General features: G+C 34.9%; 1 protein-coding gene across 2 annotated transcripts in view; it reads left to right on the plus strand.

The window, feature by feature from the left end:
* The first annotated feature begins 8,430 nt into the window (after positions 1 to 8,430).
* LOC143244217 (uncharacterized) overlaps positions 8,431 to 17,077 on the plus strand; it is a 61,597-nt gene continuing 52,950 nt past the window's right edge. For both annotated transcript variants that reach the window (XM_076488480.1, XM_076488490.1), the window contains exon 1: positions 8,431 to 8,744. Coding sequence is in view for 1 of the 2 variants with exons in the window: in XM_076488490.1 (XP_076344605.1) it covers positions 8,709 to 8,744 (36 nt within the window). In the remaining variant the exon portion in view is untranslated. The remainder of the gene's footprint in view (positions 8,745 to 17,077) is intronic.

Raw genomic sequence — 17,077 nt, forward strand, 5'->3', positions numbered from 1 at the left:
AGGATAGTGCTAGATCACAGAAAGCTGACGTACACTATACAGAAATGTATTCAAATACATTATAAATAAAGTATATTGTATTATACTACAATATCCTGTACTGTAGTAGTGAAATCGTTTATAAGCAGTATATCACGTATCAAAGTAACACTAGCAATCTAATTTTAAAATAGCTATTTTTAATCTTTGTTAATGAAAACCACACCAACATCTGAGTGGAGAAAGAAGATCGCAAGCTATTTGTAATCTTTGATAATGAAAACCACACCAAAATCTGAGTAGACAAAGAGGATCGCAAGCTATTTGTAATCTTTGATAATGAAAACCACACCAACATCTGAGTGGAGAAAGAAGATCGCAAGCTATTTCTAATATTTCATAATGAAAACCACACCAAAATCTGAGTTGAGAAAGAGGATCACAAGTTATTTTTAGTCTTTGATAATGAAAACCACACCAAAATCTGAGTGGAGAAAAAGAACTGCAAGCTATTTTTAGTCTTTGATAATGAAAACCACACCAAAATCTGAGTGAAGAAAGAGGATCGCAAGCTATTTGTAATCTCTGATAATGAAAACCACACCAACATCTGCGTAAAGAAAGAGAATCGCAAGCTATTTGTAATCTTTGATGATGAAAACCACACCAAAATCTGAGTGAAGAAAGAGGACTGCAAGCTACTTGTAATCTTTGATAATGAAAACCACACCAAAATCTGAGTGGAGAAAGAAGATCGCAAGCTATTTTTAATCTTTGATAACGAAAACCACACCAAAATCTGAGCGGAGAAAAAACAATGCAACCTGATTTGTAATCCTTGATAATGAAAACCACACCAACATCTAAGTGGAGAAAGAAGATCGCAAGCTATTTTTATTCTTTGACAATGAAAACCACACCAACATTTGTGTGGAGAAAGAAGATCGAAAGCTATTTGTAATCTTTGATAATGAAAACCACACCAAAACCTGAGTGGTGAAAGAGGATGGCAAGTTATTTTTAATCTTTGATAATGAAAACCATACCAACATCTGAGTGAAGAAAGAAGATCGCAAGCTATTTTTAGTCCTTGATAATGAAAACCACACCAAAATCTGAGTGGAGAAAGAAGATCGAAAGCTATTTGTAATCTTTGACAATGAAAACCACACCAAAACCTGAGTGGTGAAAGAGGATGGCAAGTTATTTTTAATCTTTGATAATGAAAACTATACCAACATCTGAGTGAAGAAAGAAGATCGCAAGCTATTTTTAATCCTTGATAATGAAAACCACACCAAAATCTGAGTGGAGAAAAAGAACTGCAAGCTATTTTTAATATTTGATAATGAAAACCACACCAAAATCTGAGTTGAGAAAAAGAACTGCCAGCTATTTTCAACCTTTGATAATGAAAACCACACCAACATCTGAGTGGAGAAAGAAGATCGTAAGCTATTTGTAATCTTTGATAATGAAAACCACACCAAAATCTGAGTGAAGAAAGAGGATCGCAAGCTATTTGTAATATTTGATAATGAAAACCACACCAAAATCTGCGTAAAGAAATAGAATCGCAAGCTATTTGTAATATTTGATAATGAAAACCACACCAAAATTTGAGTGGAGAAAGAAGATCGCAAGCTATTTTTAATCTTTGATAATGAAAACCACACCAACATCTGAGTGGAGAAAGAGGATCTCAAGCTATTTCTAATCTTTGATAATGAAAACCTCACCAAAATCTGAGTGGAGAAAAAGGACTGCAAGCTATTTGTAATCTTTGAAAATGAAAACCACACCAAGATCTGAGTGGAGAAAGAGGATCGCAAGCTATTTTTAATCTTTGATAATGAAAACCACACCAACATCTGAGTGAAGAAAGTGGACTGCAAGCTATTTGTAATCTTTGATAATGAAAACCACACAAAAATCTGAGTGGAGAAAGAGGATCGCAAGCTATTTTTAATCTTTGATAATGAAAACCACACCAACATCTGAGTGGAGAAAGAGAGCTGCAAGCTATTTTTAAATGAAAATCTTCCCCTTACTGTCATTATATCTTAGGTAATTTTAAAGTAAAAAGTAATGACTCAGCGGTGAAAGATATTGAAGTATCGAATGTATTTAAACTTATTCAAGAATGTTTAATAAAGAACCAACACTCGTACAATACATGTAGTGATGTAAACAATTAAAACACCAACTCTGTTCCAACACGTATAGTGATACAAACAATGAAAACACCAACTCTGTTCCAACACGTTTTGTGATGTAAACAATAAAAACACCAACTCTGTTCCAACACGTGTTGTGATGTAAACAATTAAAACATCAACTCTGTTCCAACACGTGTAGTGATGTAAACAGTTAAAACATCAACCATGTTCCATTACGTAGCGATGTAAACAGTTAAAACATCAGCCATGTTCCAACACGAGTATCGTTGTAAACAGTTAAAACACCTACTCTGTTCCAACACGTGTAGTGATGTAAACAGTTAAAACATCAACCATGTTCCAACACATGTAGCGATGTAAACAGTTAAAACATCATCCATGTTCCATCACGAGTATCGATGTAAACAGTTAAAACACCAACTCTGTTCCAACACGTGTGGTGATGTAAACAGTTAAAACATCAACCTTGTTCCATTACGTGTAGCGATGTAAACAGTTAAAACACCAACTCTGTTCCAACACGTGTGGTGATGTAAACAGTTAAAACATCAACCTTGTTCCATTACGTGTAGCGATGTAAACAGTTAAAACATCAACCTTGTTCCATCACGAGTATCGATGTAAACAGTTAAAACACCAACTCTGTTCCAACACGTGTGGTGATGTAAACAGTTAAAACATCAACCATGTTCCATCACGAGTATCGATGTAAACAGTTAAAACATCAGCCATGTTCCAACACGAGGAGCGATGTAAACAGTTAAAACATCAACCTTGTTCCATTACGTGTAGCGATGTAAACAGTTAAAACATCAACCTTGTTCCATCACGAGTATCGATGTAAACAGTTAAAACATCAGCCTTGTTCCATCACGAGGAGCGATGTAAACAGTTAAAACATCAACCTTGTTCCATTACGTGTAGCGATGTAAACAGTTAAAACATCAACCTTGTTCCATTACGTGTAGCGATGTAAACAGTTAAAACATCAACCATGTTCCATCACGAGTATCGATGTAAACAGTTAAAACATCAACCATGTTCCATCACGAGTATCGATGTAAACAGTTAAAACATCAGCCTTGTTCCATCACGAGGAGCGATGTAAACAGTTAAAACATCAACCTTGTTCCATTACGTGTAGCGATGTAAACAGTTAAAACATCAACCTTGTTCCATTACGTGTAGCGATGTAAACAGTTAAAACACCAACTCTGTTCCAACACGTGTGGTGATGTAAACAGTTAAAACATCAACCATGTTCCATCACGAGTATCGATGTAAACAGTTAAAACATCAGCCTTGTTCCATCACGAGGAGCGATGTAAACAGTTAAAACATCAGCCTTGTTCCATCACGAGGAGCGATGTAAACAGTTAAAACATCAACCTTGTTCCATTACGTGTAGCGATGTAAACAGTTAAAACATCAGCCTTGTTCCATTACGTGTAGCGATGTAAACAGTTAAAACATCAACCTTGTTCCATTACGTGTAGCGATGTAAACAGTTAAAACATCAACCATGTTCCATCACGAGTATCGATGTAAACAGTTAAAACATCAGCCTTGTTCCATCACGAGGAGCGATGTAAACAGTTAAAACATCAACCTTGTTCCATTACGTGTAGCGATGTAAACAGTTAAAACATCAGCCTTGTTCCATTACGTGTAGCGATGTAAACAGTTAAAACATCAACCTTGTTCCATTACGTGTAGCGATGTAAACAGTTAAAACATCAACCATGTTCCATCACGAGTATCGATGTAAACAGTTAAAACATCAACCATGTTCCATCACGAGTATCGATGTAAACAGTTAAAACATCAACCATGTTCCATCACGAGTATCGATGTAAACAGTTAAAACATCAGCCTTGTTCCATCACGAGGAGCGATGTAAACAGTTAAAACATCAGCCTTGTTCCATCACGAGGAGCGATGTAAACAGTTAAAACATCAACCTTGTTCCATTACGTGTAGCGATGTAAACAGTTAAAACATCAACCTTGTTCCATTACGTGTAGCGATGTAAACAGTTAAAACATCAACCATGTTCCATCACGAGTATCGATGTAAACAGTTAAAACATCAACCATGTTCCATCACGAGTATCGATGTAAACAGTTAAAACATCAGCCTTGTTCCATCACGAGGAGCGATGTAAACAGTTAAAACATCAACCTTGTTCCATCACGAGGAGCGATGTAAACAGTTAAAACATCAGCCTTGTTCCATTACGTGTAGCGATGTAAACAGTTAAAACATCAGCCTTGTTCCATTACGTGTAGCGATGTAAACAGTTAAAACATCAACCTTGTTCCATTACGTGTAGCGATGTAAACAGTTAAAACATCAACCATGTTCCATCACGAGTATCGATGTAAACAGTTAAAACATCAACCATGTTCCATCACGAGTATCGATGTAAACAGTTAAAACATCAACCATGTTCCATCACGAGTATCGATGTAAACAGTTAAAACACCAACTCCGTTCCAACACGTGTGGTGATGTAAACAGTTAAAACATCAACCTTGTTCCATTACGTGTAGCGATGTAAACAGTTAAAACGTCAACTCCGTTCCAACACGTGTGGTGATGTAAACAGTTAAAACATCAACCATGTTCCATCACGAGTATCGATGTAAACAGTTAAAACACCAACTCCGTTCCAACACGTGTGGTGATGTAAACAGTTAAAACTTTCATAAATCTATACAAACTTTGTTTTATTCTTTAAATTAATCTGGACGTTGTTTATTGTTTGTTTGTTTTTTTTTCAATCCTGTTGCTCAGATGACGTTGACAACACATACGTTTAACGTATTTAACTTCTAAAATTTAGTGTTTCTGACTTTCTGTGAGCGAGTAAAGCGACTGACAGTGTTTAAATCATTCTGTCTTGGAATCAGGTAGAACGTTTTTATCAGTTTCAACCTGGTATGTCATCATTCCCTTTCTACAATGGTGGCAGGAATTGTAAAGGAAATAAGTTTGAAAACAATGTCTGAATGAGACTACGTTGGCTGCTATATTTTAAAATATTTCTTACTGATGGACCACCTTGTGTTTTTAGCCCTTCTCCATGTCCTCCCTCCCAGCAGTGAGAACATTTTTTCCATCTTCACTCTCTTTTGGTTATCGTATATAGATGTGTAACCATGCATCATACAGGCTAAACCAACAAACATATTTCAGTGCTGTAATACCGATTTGAAAGCTTACTTTCATTTGGAATAGCTTTATCAGCTTATAAAAGAAAACAAGTAATAATTATTACACTGTTACACCGTAGACGCGTGACTTCTGGCATTACTCGAATTTCGAACACTATATCATATAAAAAGGATAATATGTTTTATCGAGAGGCAAAAACTAAAATCGCCACGTGTTATAACTCATTGGTCGAATGGTCATTTGTTATGGACAGGATCGTTCCAAAGGTTAACTGGTAGAGAGAGGTGGTAAATATAAAGCTACTGACTACATTAGTCTGATTGGCTAAAACTACTGACTAAATTAGTCTGATTGGCTAAAAAAAAAAAAAAATACGTAGAACTGGAAACCGAAACTGAATAATAAATATTATGAAGTAATGAATAATTGACAGTTAAATGTTCAGATGTATAAATATTGCATGTATAGACTACATAAATATATATATGTGTAGATGTGTGTAAAGGTATGTGTTTGTATGTTTTATAGTGTACAGTTTTTTGCTGGCTTTCCTAGACATCTTTTCAAGAGATATTGGCGCTAGATGTCATTAATTTTGAAGTGATAGATTAGAGAGAAGGAAACTACTCAGCACCACCGTCCATCAGTATTCGGGTTACTTTTTAATAATGAACAGTGAAATTAATCGTCACATCATGATGCTCACACACAGCTGAAAAGGCGAGCATGTTGATGATTCCGACCAACATATTGCGAATCGAGTGCCAGAAGCACCTGATCATGATGTATGGTTGTACCTGTTTGCCAATCAGACGGTCAAACATGGTACTCAGTTGTAATTCATCATCTTACATTAATTTAAAAAGAGTCCGCGTTGAGCAGAATTTGTTGATTGAGGTTCGTTTGTCCGCTAATTATAAATTATTTGAAGATGAGGGGATGAAACCTTGATCGGAACATCCATCTTTATAAACCTTTAGCAGAATGACCTACGAAATAGCTTGTTTAATATACGTGCGTTTCTTGTAGATACATATACGGTATATAAATCAAGGGCAGTGATTCTGTTGGGGTATTATTTATTATTGATCTATTTTACACTTTTCTCTTAAACGCCCCCAGTGGCACAGCGGTTTAAAGACTCGCGCAAGGCACAACACAGATAGCCCATGGCGTAGTTTTGTACATAATTACACACAAAGTTTTAAATCAATGTTTATAGATTGTGTTCTAGCATTAAGGGTTTGATATAAAATCGTTTAGAAATTTCTAACGTAAGAGTGGATATGTAATTTCTTTGCATTTAAAATTACTCGCAACTATAAAAGGTTTTGGATTCTGTATTTGAATTTTTTACAATCGTATCAACACAGTTTGCATTGTATCTTACAAGAGATTCTGCATGTATGAAAACAGTATATCATAAATAAAATATCTCCATATCGGAGATATAAATGAAACTACATTTAACTGGTTAATGTAGTGTTTTAGAATTTTTGCACAAAGCTACACAAAGGGTTATTTTCGGGTAGCCATCCTTAATTTTTAACTGATCGATAAGGAGGGCAACTAGTGGTCAGCACCTTCCGTCATTTCTTGGGATATTCTTGTTTGACCAAGTAGTGAAATTTTACCACCGTTCTTAAAGTACGAACTAACAGCATTTCTATATTAAGGAGTTGCAAACCATTAATCCTAGAATTCACAATCTGAACACGCTAACTTCTGGCCTATATCCGTCTTATAGTCCAAAGACGGCTGCTTCGTTATATAAATTCAAAGCATTCAACAACAAAATTTAAAATGTCGTGAATACCATTTTTGGCCCTTGGCTGCTGTGATTACGTCCTCTAGTGACTCAACAACGGTAGTATGTCTGAAGACATACAACTCTAGAAAGAGGAATTTGACACCCTTTATGCTTAATTACAAACAAACAATACTTTGGATACTTGTTTGTGCTCTGTCCACCACAGATGTCGAAACTTGAATTATAGCGTCGTAAGTCCGCAGACATGCTGCTGTGCCACTGGGGAACATTTTGGATGTATGGTAAAAATAATGTATGTGAAGGAAGAAGTCTCTATGACCTCTGTAGTCACTGTTAATTGTATTTTTAAAAGTTTAACGTTTATTATCCAATTGCAAACTCGGACCTATGTGAAGACAGCACCTAGTTCGTTTTTTACATGTGTTTCATACACACACACAGTGTAATACAGGGACCATGGTCAAAAAAGAAAGGCTATTTTCACGACCTTGACGTGCCTCTTCATGAACGAGCCTTGCAGAGGTGCCTCAAGCGAGAAACGTAACTTCTCACATACGATATATTTAATACAGCATCCGTTTTCCAGATGGCGTTACGGGATTTTTTTCTTAAAGTCGTGTCTTATCAAATTATACTGAGCAAAGTCTCCAAGAGATCATGCTACACTTAACTTAGAAAATTATCTAGAAATAATATATACGTATCACCATACATTTTAGTGTGTAGTTTGAAATGGTTACACTTTGCTCTTAACTTTGAAATAAAACTGTAATAAACAGTCAACTAGAGGGACAAACAGAAACTGCTATTATTATGTCAACAAAACACGTCTTTCGTGTTACGAATGTAGCACAAAACTATCAACGCAACGTAACTTTTCAGATTGTTAAATGTTAGCTTGACGACAAATATATTCAGCATAAAAATACATATATAATCGTAACCTAGCGACTGTTATGGTTCTTTTATTTTTGTTTTCCGAGAGAAATCAAAGAGTATTATATAATTTTTATATAACTTCTATAAATAAATCGATTTTTTTTTACTTTCCTTCTTTATTATTCTAAATTATATGGAAATTTGCTTGTTTTTTGCCAATACTAAGCCCAAGTATTCGAAGTAGAAAAATCAACCAACCAACTTTTATACATTTTATTTATTGTTCATGTTAATTTAACTCAATCTGTGTTCGAATATTTTCACGACAAAATACTCGTGCGAATACAGAACTAGATAATATGCTACGTAACATCTTATTTCGCACGTTACTTCTAATCACGAGCCCATTTATTTTGTTTTTTTCTTACCAGTGATTATGGTGACCTTTGGGTTAATGTAATGTTGAAACGACACCTATGTAGTCACGATCGCCATTATAAGTAGTTGTAGACGTAAGTTATGATAATATTGATATCGCAAGGACAGGTTGAACAGTTTGCACGAAGTATGTGTTTATAATTTGTGAAACATTTGTTCACGACAACATATTATCGGTAATGTGTGCTGCCAGCGGCGTGGACATACGACTAAAATAACTCTGGGACTAGGTTACCGTAATCGAGGCTTAGCGATCGCAATGAAAAAAACACCACGAACTGAACATGGCTTTAGTACTACTCGAATCGTGTCACTCAAAGGTAAACTTCAGTGCTATTAATTACACCGATTTTATTAACTTGCGCCGCTATAGGAAAGATGTCTCATATATATACATACATAAACATATATACACAAGTATATTACAAGTTTTGTGTGTTAGAAAAACTAGAAGTTTCAAATATCTGTGTTAAAAACATTGTGATAGACACATAATCTACTGAGAAATAGTGTACTTATGGAACAAATTTTTATTCGCCTAAAATTGGAATAGATAAAATATATCTTAGTTAAAAAACAATATTTCGCTCGTATTCCTCTGGTATCATCAGAACAGGTGATTTTAATTTTGAAACACTACAATATTTCTACTTTGACGGTTTATTAACTGTTTTTCAAATTCTACACTAATAAAGGTTGATGCTAAGCCTACCTCTGCAGAAGCATCGCTTCGAAATGCAAAACTTTTCGAAACTACCAGATAATAAAGTCTGTGATTACTATGCTTAGAATATTTAATGGCAAATAAAGTTGCTTTATATTATATCTATTTTTAGAGGTATAGGTTATTTTTTACTGGGCATAAGATTATTAGAACATTAGAAATATAGGTACTGTTAGTTGATATCTAATGTGATCAAAAGGTTGACGTTTGCGCGTGCATTGAAAACTTTTTACACTTTATTAAACTATGCAAGCATGAAATTAGGAGGGAAGTATGGATGACGTAACCATATATGTAAGTAAGGGGCGGTTGTAGACTGAAGGGAAAGGTATTTAAGGAATAGATCTATCGTTCCTCCAAACACCATATCAAACAGCAGTTTTTATGTGTTAAGATTTTTTTGTGTGAACTTCATTTGTTTTCATTATAAACTAGCGGTACCTTCACCATTTTGAGTTTTAATAATTGCTCCAGATATCCAGGTTTTAAGTGTCGCTAGATCTAATAATCAGTGATGTCGAGAAAACCCACTTGTAGAGAAATATATATGCAAAAACGGCTCGTTTGGGTTGAGAAAATATTTCACAGAAAAGAGCGAACAACGTTTCGACCTTCTTCGGTCATCGTCAGGTTCACAAAGAAAGAAAGAGGTAACTGACCGGAAGCTGACCACATGTTTGGAAGGGGTTGTGTAACTGAGTGTCGGAATGTAGAGGGCGGTGTTAGATGTTTGAATATATAATATTATTTTATTATATTAATATAGGTATAAAGGCGTTCCTTTATATTGGTTTATTTTGGGTGTAAGTTATTGTATAAGTAAGGCTTCTTTAATTTCGCGTTTGTTTATGTTTGTTTCTTTATTTAGTATTTGAGTGTTTTCTATGGTTATATTGTGTTTATTTGACTTGCAGTGTTCGAAAACGTGTAAAGGTGACTTTTTATGTTCTTTGAATCTGGTTTCCATTTTTCTACTTGTTTCTCCAATTTAGAAGTCGTGGCAGTTATCACATTATATTTTATAAATAATGTTGGTGTGGTGTTTGTCAGTGTAATTTTTAAATAGTATATACCTCAGTTTTGTGCCTGGTTTTTGAATAAACTTGGTATTAACTGGAATGTCATATTTTGTTACTAGTTTTTGCCAAATGTTGGTTATTTGTCTGCTGATGTCGGGAATATATGGTATGCAGCAGTATATGGTTTCGTGATTTTTTGATTCGTGAGATATATTTACTTTTGTTGGTTGATTTTGCTTTCTGTCTAGGTGTGTGCGTATAATGTTTTCTACGGTTTATGGAGGAAACTTATTGATGTTGATGAAGTATTGTTTTATTTTGTCTAATTCATTGTTAATTTTATCTGGTGAGCATAGTCTTATGGCTGTGTTTATTTGGTTTCTTCGTATGTTGAGTTTTTGTTTTGTTTCATGTGCTGAGTCCCAAGGAATGTATAATCCAGTATGGGTGATTTTTCGGTGGATTTCTGTTTTGAATTGTGTGTCGATTCTTGTAATTTTGAGGTTAAGAAATGATATTTGATTGCTTTCTTCCTGTTCACATGTGAAGTTAATTTTGGGATGTATAGAGTTAATGTGATTGAAAAAATTAAGTGTGTGTTCTGTAGATCTGATATCTACTACTGGATAATTCGACCAGTATTATTTTAGATAAGATCGTTTGGCTCAAAGTATCCTTTGTAGTTGAATTCTTTGGTGGGTATCACGTGTTATGTAGTGGATTTAACCTCACAATCATTCTGACTCCCCGCACGGCCAGTAGTTTGTTCAGAACTCTATGTAACTACCTCGAACGTGAGCGGTCTAGGCAGGTCAGTTAACTGTTTTATTACTTTAAATACACAGCACAGACTAAACATTTTATAAACTTTGTGTGTGGTGCTGTCATTAAGCATTTGTCACTTAAAAGAAAGATTTGATTTCATGTTATATACATATCTTAATGAAATTAAATAATTACATCCAAATGAAGCCAAATAAGTAGACAAATCATGAGGAAGGACTGCGTTAAAAACAGCAAATCACAACCTTTGATTAATTATATTATAACCATAAATTTTTAAGCGATAAACAAAACACGTTAAAATTAAACAAAACATGCTGCATATTTGTAACAAGATCCTAGGGTACAAGTTACAACGTGGCATTATAAAATGTATCCTAGTAAGGTGAGTGAGAAGTAGGACCCACATTGCGGTGGGGATACACCATTTATCAGTCTTAACCTCCAATTCGCTAGTCTCACGCAACAGAGAACAGAGCACACAACATTCTTCAGAATATTTAACAAAGAAACTCGTCACATAACTAAATCAAAAAAAAAACATACATTATCAAGGTTGTAGAACAGGAATTCTTTCCACAACATAAAAGTGGGGTTTATACACACAGCGTAAAGCTGCAACTGGCCATAGAGATAATAAAGTTTCTATTAACTTTAGCTTAATATCTCTGCTTTCTGTTTCAAACTGCTATCTTTCTGTAAGTTCCACTACGACGCGTATATCCAGGAGTTTAAAATCATCATAAAATTAATAAAAGTTGCTTCTGTAAAGGGTAATGAAAACAACTGAATACTGTTACGTTTAAGGGCTTCATGGTGTAATTTATAGGATATCTCAACCTTTCAATATCTCAATGAAAAGATGAAGTCTTGAAAACCTTGAGATGCCCGAAAATACTGAGTATTATTGTCATGGATTCCGGTATCATGTTGCGATATCTTTTTCGCAATTTCTTTTATTGAATTATTGAAAGAAAAAAATATTTAAATTGTGTTAATATGGTGTGTTCTCTTAATAATATCTTATTTCTAAAAGCCTAGAGTGGTACAAAACGTATGACCACAAATGTAAAAGTTATGACATATCCCATAAGACGAGATAAACAAAAAATATATCTCTCAAGTAAAAAAAAAAGGCACCAGTGGCACTGCGGCATGTCATGCTACAAACCGGACAATCCTTTGTATTGCTTCGTGCTCAATAACAAACAGACAAACTCAAGTCAAAAATAGCATAACTGCAGCAAAACAGCCATTTAAGTTATAATAATTTGTTCTTTGAAAGTGTTATGGTGAGACTTATCTGTGTTTTTGTTTTCGTCATTGTTATTTCACGCTTTGATTTCGAATTTATTCTCTTATCTCTCCCAGAATTCAACACCGAAAGCACAGATCGTTGGGAAACTAATCTCAAACACGATCATTTTACAAACGTAAACTGAGTAGCGTGCAGTTTTTACCTCGCTGGGCTAGTTCCTCTACCCATAAGGTCACCAAAAATACAGGAGTTATTCACAGTGCTTAAGTGATAGCCGGAAGAGGGTGGAAAAGAGTCCGGCAGTGCTATCTTATGATGTACAAATATGTAAATACGTTGCAACAGTAAATAAGCAACAACTGATGCGAAGATAGTTTCGGTTGTTATACACATTCAACAAAATTTTTTTTTAAATTATTTTGCGCTTTCAAAGTACAATCTTCTTGTATTTTGTTAAAACCTTTGTTACGACCTTCAATGGACGTAGCGCAAATAAATAATTCATTGGGTTTTATAGTTACGAAGCTAGAAATCGAATATTTTACTTTCAGTAATAACTTCATCATTTCGGTGTTAAGGTAAAAGGTCAACTTGGGGCAAGAACTACAATTTTTTTCCTTATTTTTTTTATATCATGACTTTAAATATACTTTCCACGTCCAGTCTATTCATTTCTTCTGTAACTTGTCAAACCTGACATGGCTAGGTGATTAGGGCGCTCGACTCGTAATCCGAGGGTCGCGGAGTCGAATCCCGGTCGCACCAAACATGCTCGCCCTTTCAGCCGTGGGGGCGTAATAATGTGAAGGCCAATCCCACTATTCGTTGGTAAAAGAGTAGCCCAAGAGTTAGCGGTGGGTGATGATAACTAGCTGCATTCCCTCTAGTTTTACACTGCTAAATTAGGGACGGATAGCGCAGATAGCCCTCGTATAGCTTTATGCGAAATTATAAAACAAATTAAAACTTCTCGATCATGTATATATATATATGTATCACGAAGAAATGTGTTGTGATAATTTGACTAGTTCCAGGTCCATACTAATATGTTTCGGCCCGGCATTGTCAATTGGTTAAGGCGCCCGACTCGTTAGGCGAGGGTTCCGGGTTCAAATCTCCGTCACACCAAACATGCTCTCCCTTTGAGGCGTTATAATGTTAGGGTCAATTTCACTATTCATTGGTAAAAGAGTAGCCAAAGAGCTGGCGGTGGGTATAAATAACTAGCTGCCTTCCCTCTAGTCTTACACTGCTAAATTAGGGACGGCTAGCGCAGGTTGCCCTCATGTAGCTTTGCGCGAAATTCAAAAACAAACAAACATGTTGTATCTGTTTTTATGTCAAATGTAGGTATAAAATGTGGAAACTGCATTTTAAACAAGGCAATAAAAATATCAGTTTAAAGTATTTACATTTTACCTGTTTAGTTCCTTGTCAGTCATTAACTGTACGCTGTATAATCACTATAAACTCTTGTCTCTTGTAAGTAACGTTCTGTAACCGACTATAGGTCTGTTTTGTACAGAAATAAACATTTACGGTAAGTAAAACAACTTTATGATTTAATTGCACATAAAATACACTCATATCAGCCTAATAACGTGTGATAAAAACAAGAATTTAATAATCAATGGGGAATAATAACCAATATGTCGTAATGTTACATTGTAATTCAGTAGCTACGTTTATGGTATATTTTTGATAAAAAACAGAAGATTAGTAGGTGTTATGTTAGTAAATTACTAATTCAGATCAGCCAGATATTAATACATGACACAAAAGAAATAATATTCTCAAAGTGTGATTGAAGATATGGTGTGAACTTAAAGAGCGCCGTTAAATGTAAAATGTTATTCACTTTATTGGTTTTACTAAAGAGAAGAATGTTGATTTCGAAGCGGTAATACAGATATTAGGTAATTTATTAAATGTACTAACAGACATAATGTTAACTTTATAGTATTACTAAAGAAATAAATATAAGGGTAACAAATTATCGCTAAATAAAAACGCTTTATTGGACTGGCTATTTAACTTTAAAAAGGAACCAAACCAGATACTGATGGAAGTGAACATATCAGTTGATCGGCTGGTGATCGTACAGCAGACTAAGCTGTCTCAACTTTATTCTGAGAATAAAATACCTAAAACTGAAAATAATTTCTGTGACTAAAGGTATAATATTTTCTTTGATTGGCCATACCTTTTGTGGACTGCAGTGTCGCCTATTGAAAGCTGATAAACGCAAATTGGGCAGTCAAATCAAAGAATTACACTTAAGCTTCTTATGGCTGTGATTTATAAACAGTTTTAATGGTGTTTTTAAGCCATTATTCTATCCCCAGTGAAGCACTCTAAAATAATATAGGTATCTGAATAATGTTAGAACTTATACGTAAACCACGGTACTTCGAAGAAAAAACTCTAGGCCTGTGCGTCACAGATTTTCCTTACAGTTTTACCTTTTGTGATACTGGAAAGAATTCCGTAACATATGTGTATATATTTGTCCGATATATAATATGAAATAACGATTTATGGTCGAGCTCTGACATTATTCAAATGCCCTCGCTTTATTGTGTAACTGGTAATTTGAAAGAATTTTAAAACCCCATTAACAATGTTACTACTGGCACTGATGTCTATTTCATTAGTGCTCATAACTCTTTTTGTATTTTTTTTGCCTCAACAGTTTTATAAGAGCTTCAGAATTATTGACAGTTTTATTATTGTTTACATATATAATTAAATTAAGGACACATTACTGCAATTTATAATAGATAATTAATGTGGGAAGATATAAGACTTGAGTGTGTGTGTGTGTTTTTCGAATAGCAAAGCCACAAAAGACTATCTGCTCAGCCCACCGAGAGGAATCGAACCCCTGATTTTAGCGTTGTAAATCCGGAGACATACCGCTGTATTAGCGGGGGACTGTAAGATGGGACTCCATTATTACAATATTAATTCAAAACGCTACTAAACTACTATTTATTTCATTATTAAGAACGGGATGTCAGTGTCTGTTAAAAAAAAAAACGCTAAGGACACAGCAATATTGCTTATTTTACCTTTGAATAAATAATATTACCCTGAAAAATATAATAATTAACTTAATTGTTACAAACAGTAGAAGTCTTATATTTATCCTAAGGCTCGTGTACAATACCAGAAATTGTGCATCTCGTAGTTCATAGACTTGGTTGTCGGGAGTGCAGATAAATTGTTTCCAAGCAACTAGCATGTAGTGACGTCATCCATGTACAGCTCTTCACGCTCGAACTTTCCTCCTTCGTTGCTTTATCGCAATATCTCCTTTACCACGTGTCGGCCTTTCCTGGCTACTGATGTGCAAGTTAGTGCGCATCATGTAGCACAGACTTCAAGTTCTTCGAGTATTCTGCAAACCCTAAGGAACACCTTCTGTAAAAGATGAACCACAAATAACATTACAGGAAAAGGTTTTTCCCAGCCAAATATGATCATGTTGAAAAAACAACCAGTTGACCTTTGTCATGTCTAAATCTTACTAGTTGATTGCATGCATCACCAATTCTTCTAGGTCATGAGGATGGTGGTAATATAGTGCATCTTCAACACAACGTACTAAATAACTGACTATTTAAAATAACCCTTGACCTGTGTGGATTTTTCAAAAACTGTCAACACACCTTGAGTGAGACTGGTCCAATTTATCAACAAATCGATAATTTTCTGCCAACTTGACAAAATAATCCATAAGAACCAGAACACACCATGGACCTTGCTCAATGTGTGGGGAAAGATCAACTCTAACCAAGGTTATTCACAATGAAGAACCAACAACTCTTTGCTATAATTTCCCCCTGTTTTATCAAGTTTATTTCTCCTGGCACATAAAGCACACAATACAGTATTTGTAAGCTTGTACTGTTGATCAAGACCACGAAGTAAGTGCAGCCCGATAAACTTTGCACACATTAGCACATCTGTGAATAGCATCCTTGTACCTCCAGTCCATGTGTTACGCTATGTCTAAAATATTTTCTGCTCAAGAGATATTGTGACTACTGCCTGTAGCATAGATTGAAAACTCTGTCGTTGTTACTTATAACAATGACACAATGCACATTTATGTACTTGTAAGTGGTCATACAAGTGCTACAAGTTTAATACAATCATGCTACGTTCCACAACCTGTTTTTGGTCATGCTTCACATTGCTGCAACTAACTAACTAGCTTTGAGTCTTTCGGTTGCTCTTTCTGGAACCTCTGAAGTGTTATGCGCAGTGCCTATCCTTCAGAAGAATCATCCCATACTGATGACTGTCCTGATTTAATTAGTTTCATTTGTACAAGACGTACAGGATAAGGATATCCAATGAACATACCAACATTTGGTAGTTCCATTTTGCAAACCTTTCAGTCAGACAGAACAAAGTCATCATTTTGCAACATTGATCCAATGTGTATGTGTGTTTTGAGAACAGATGCTCAAATCAACTTATATAGGCCAAAATAACAATTCTTACATGTGAGTCCGATCATACACTACCTTCTCTGTTACTACTCGGACATTTACTGAATAACTACCATCTATGTTGACAATAACATCAATATATAACAATATGCAAGCGTTTTGGCCAAGACCGTAATTGGTTTCAAATATTATACGTATAATACTAAAGAAAAGAATCACATGCTGTACTCCATCTTGTGTTTGTGTCAATAATGATCCTGTTTCCGTATCTCTTTTTTTCGGGTATACTAATATTAGAGTTTCTACTAAAGTTCGTTTTATTGGCTCAAATAGATGGTCAAAATAATTAATTCACCTATGGTATATTTTAGTTTCTTGAAAGCATTTAATGGAGTATAGATCTTTGAAA

Source organism: Tachypleus tridentatus, chromosome 1, assembly GCF_004210375.1.
Source record: "Tachypleus tridentatus isolate NWPU-2018 chromosome 1, ASM421037v1, whole genome shotgun sequence".
NCBI classification, from domain to species: Eukaryota; Metazoa; Arthropoda; class Merostomata; order Xiphosura; family Limulidae; genus Tachypleus; species Tachypleus tridentatus.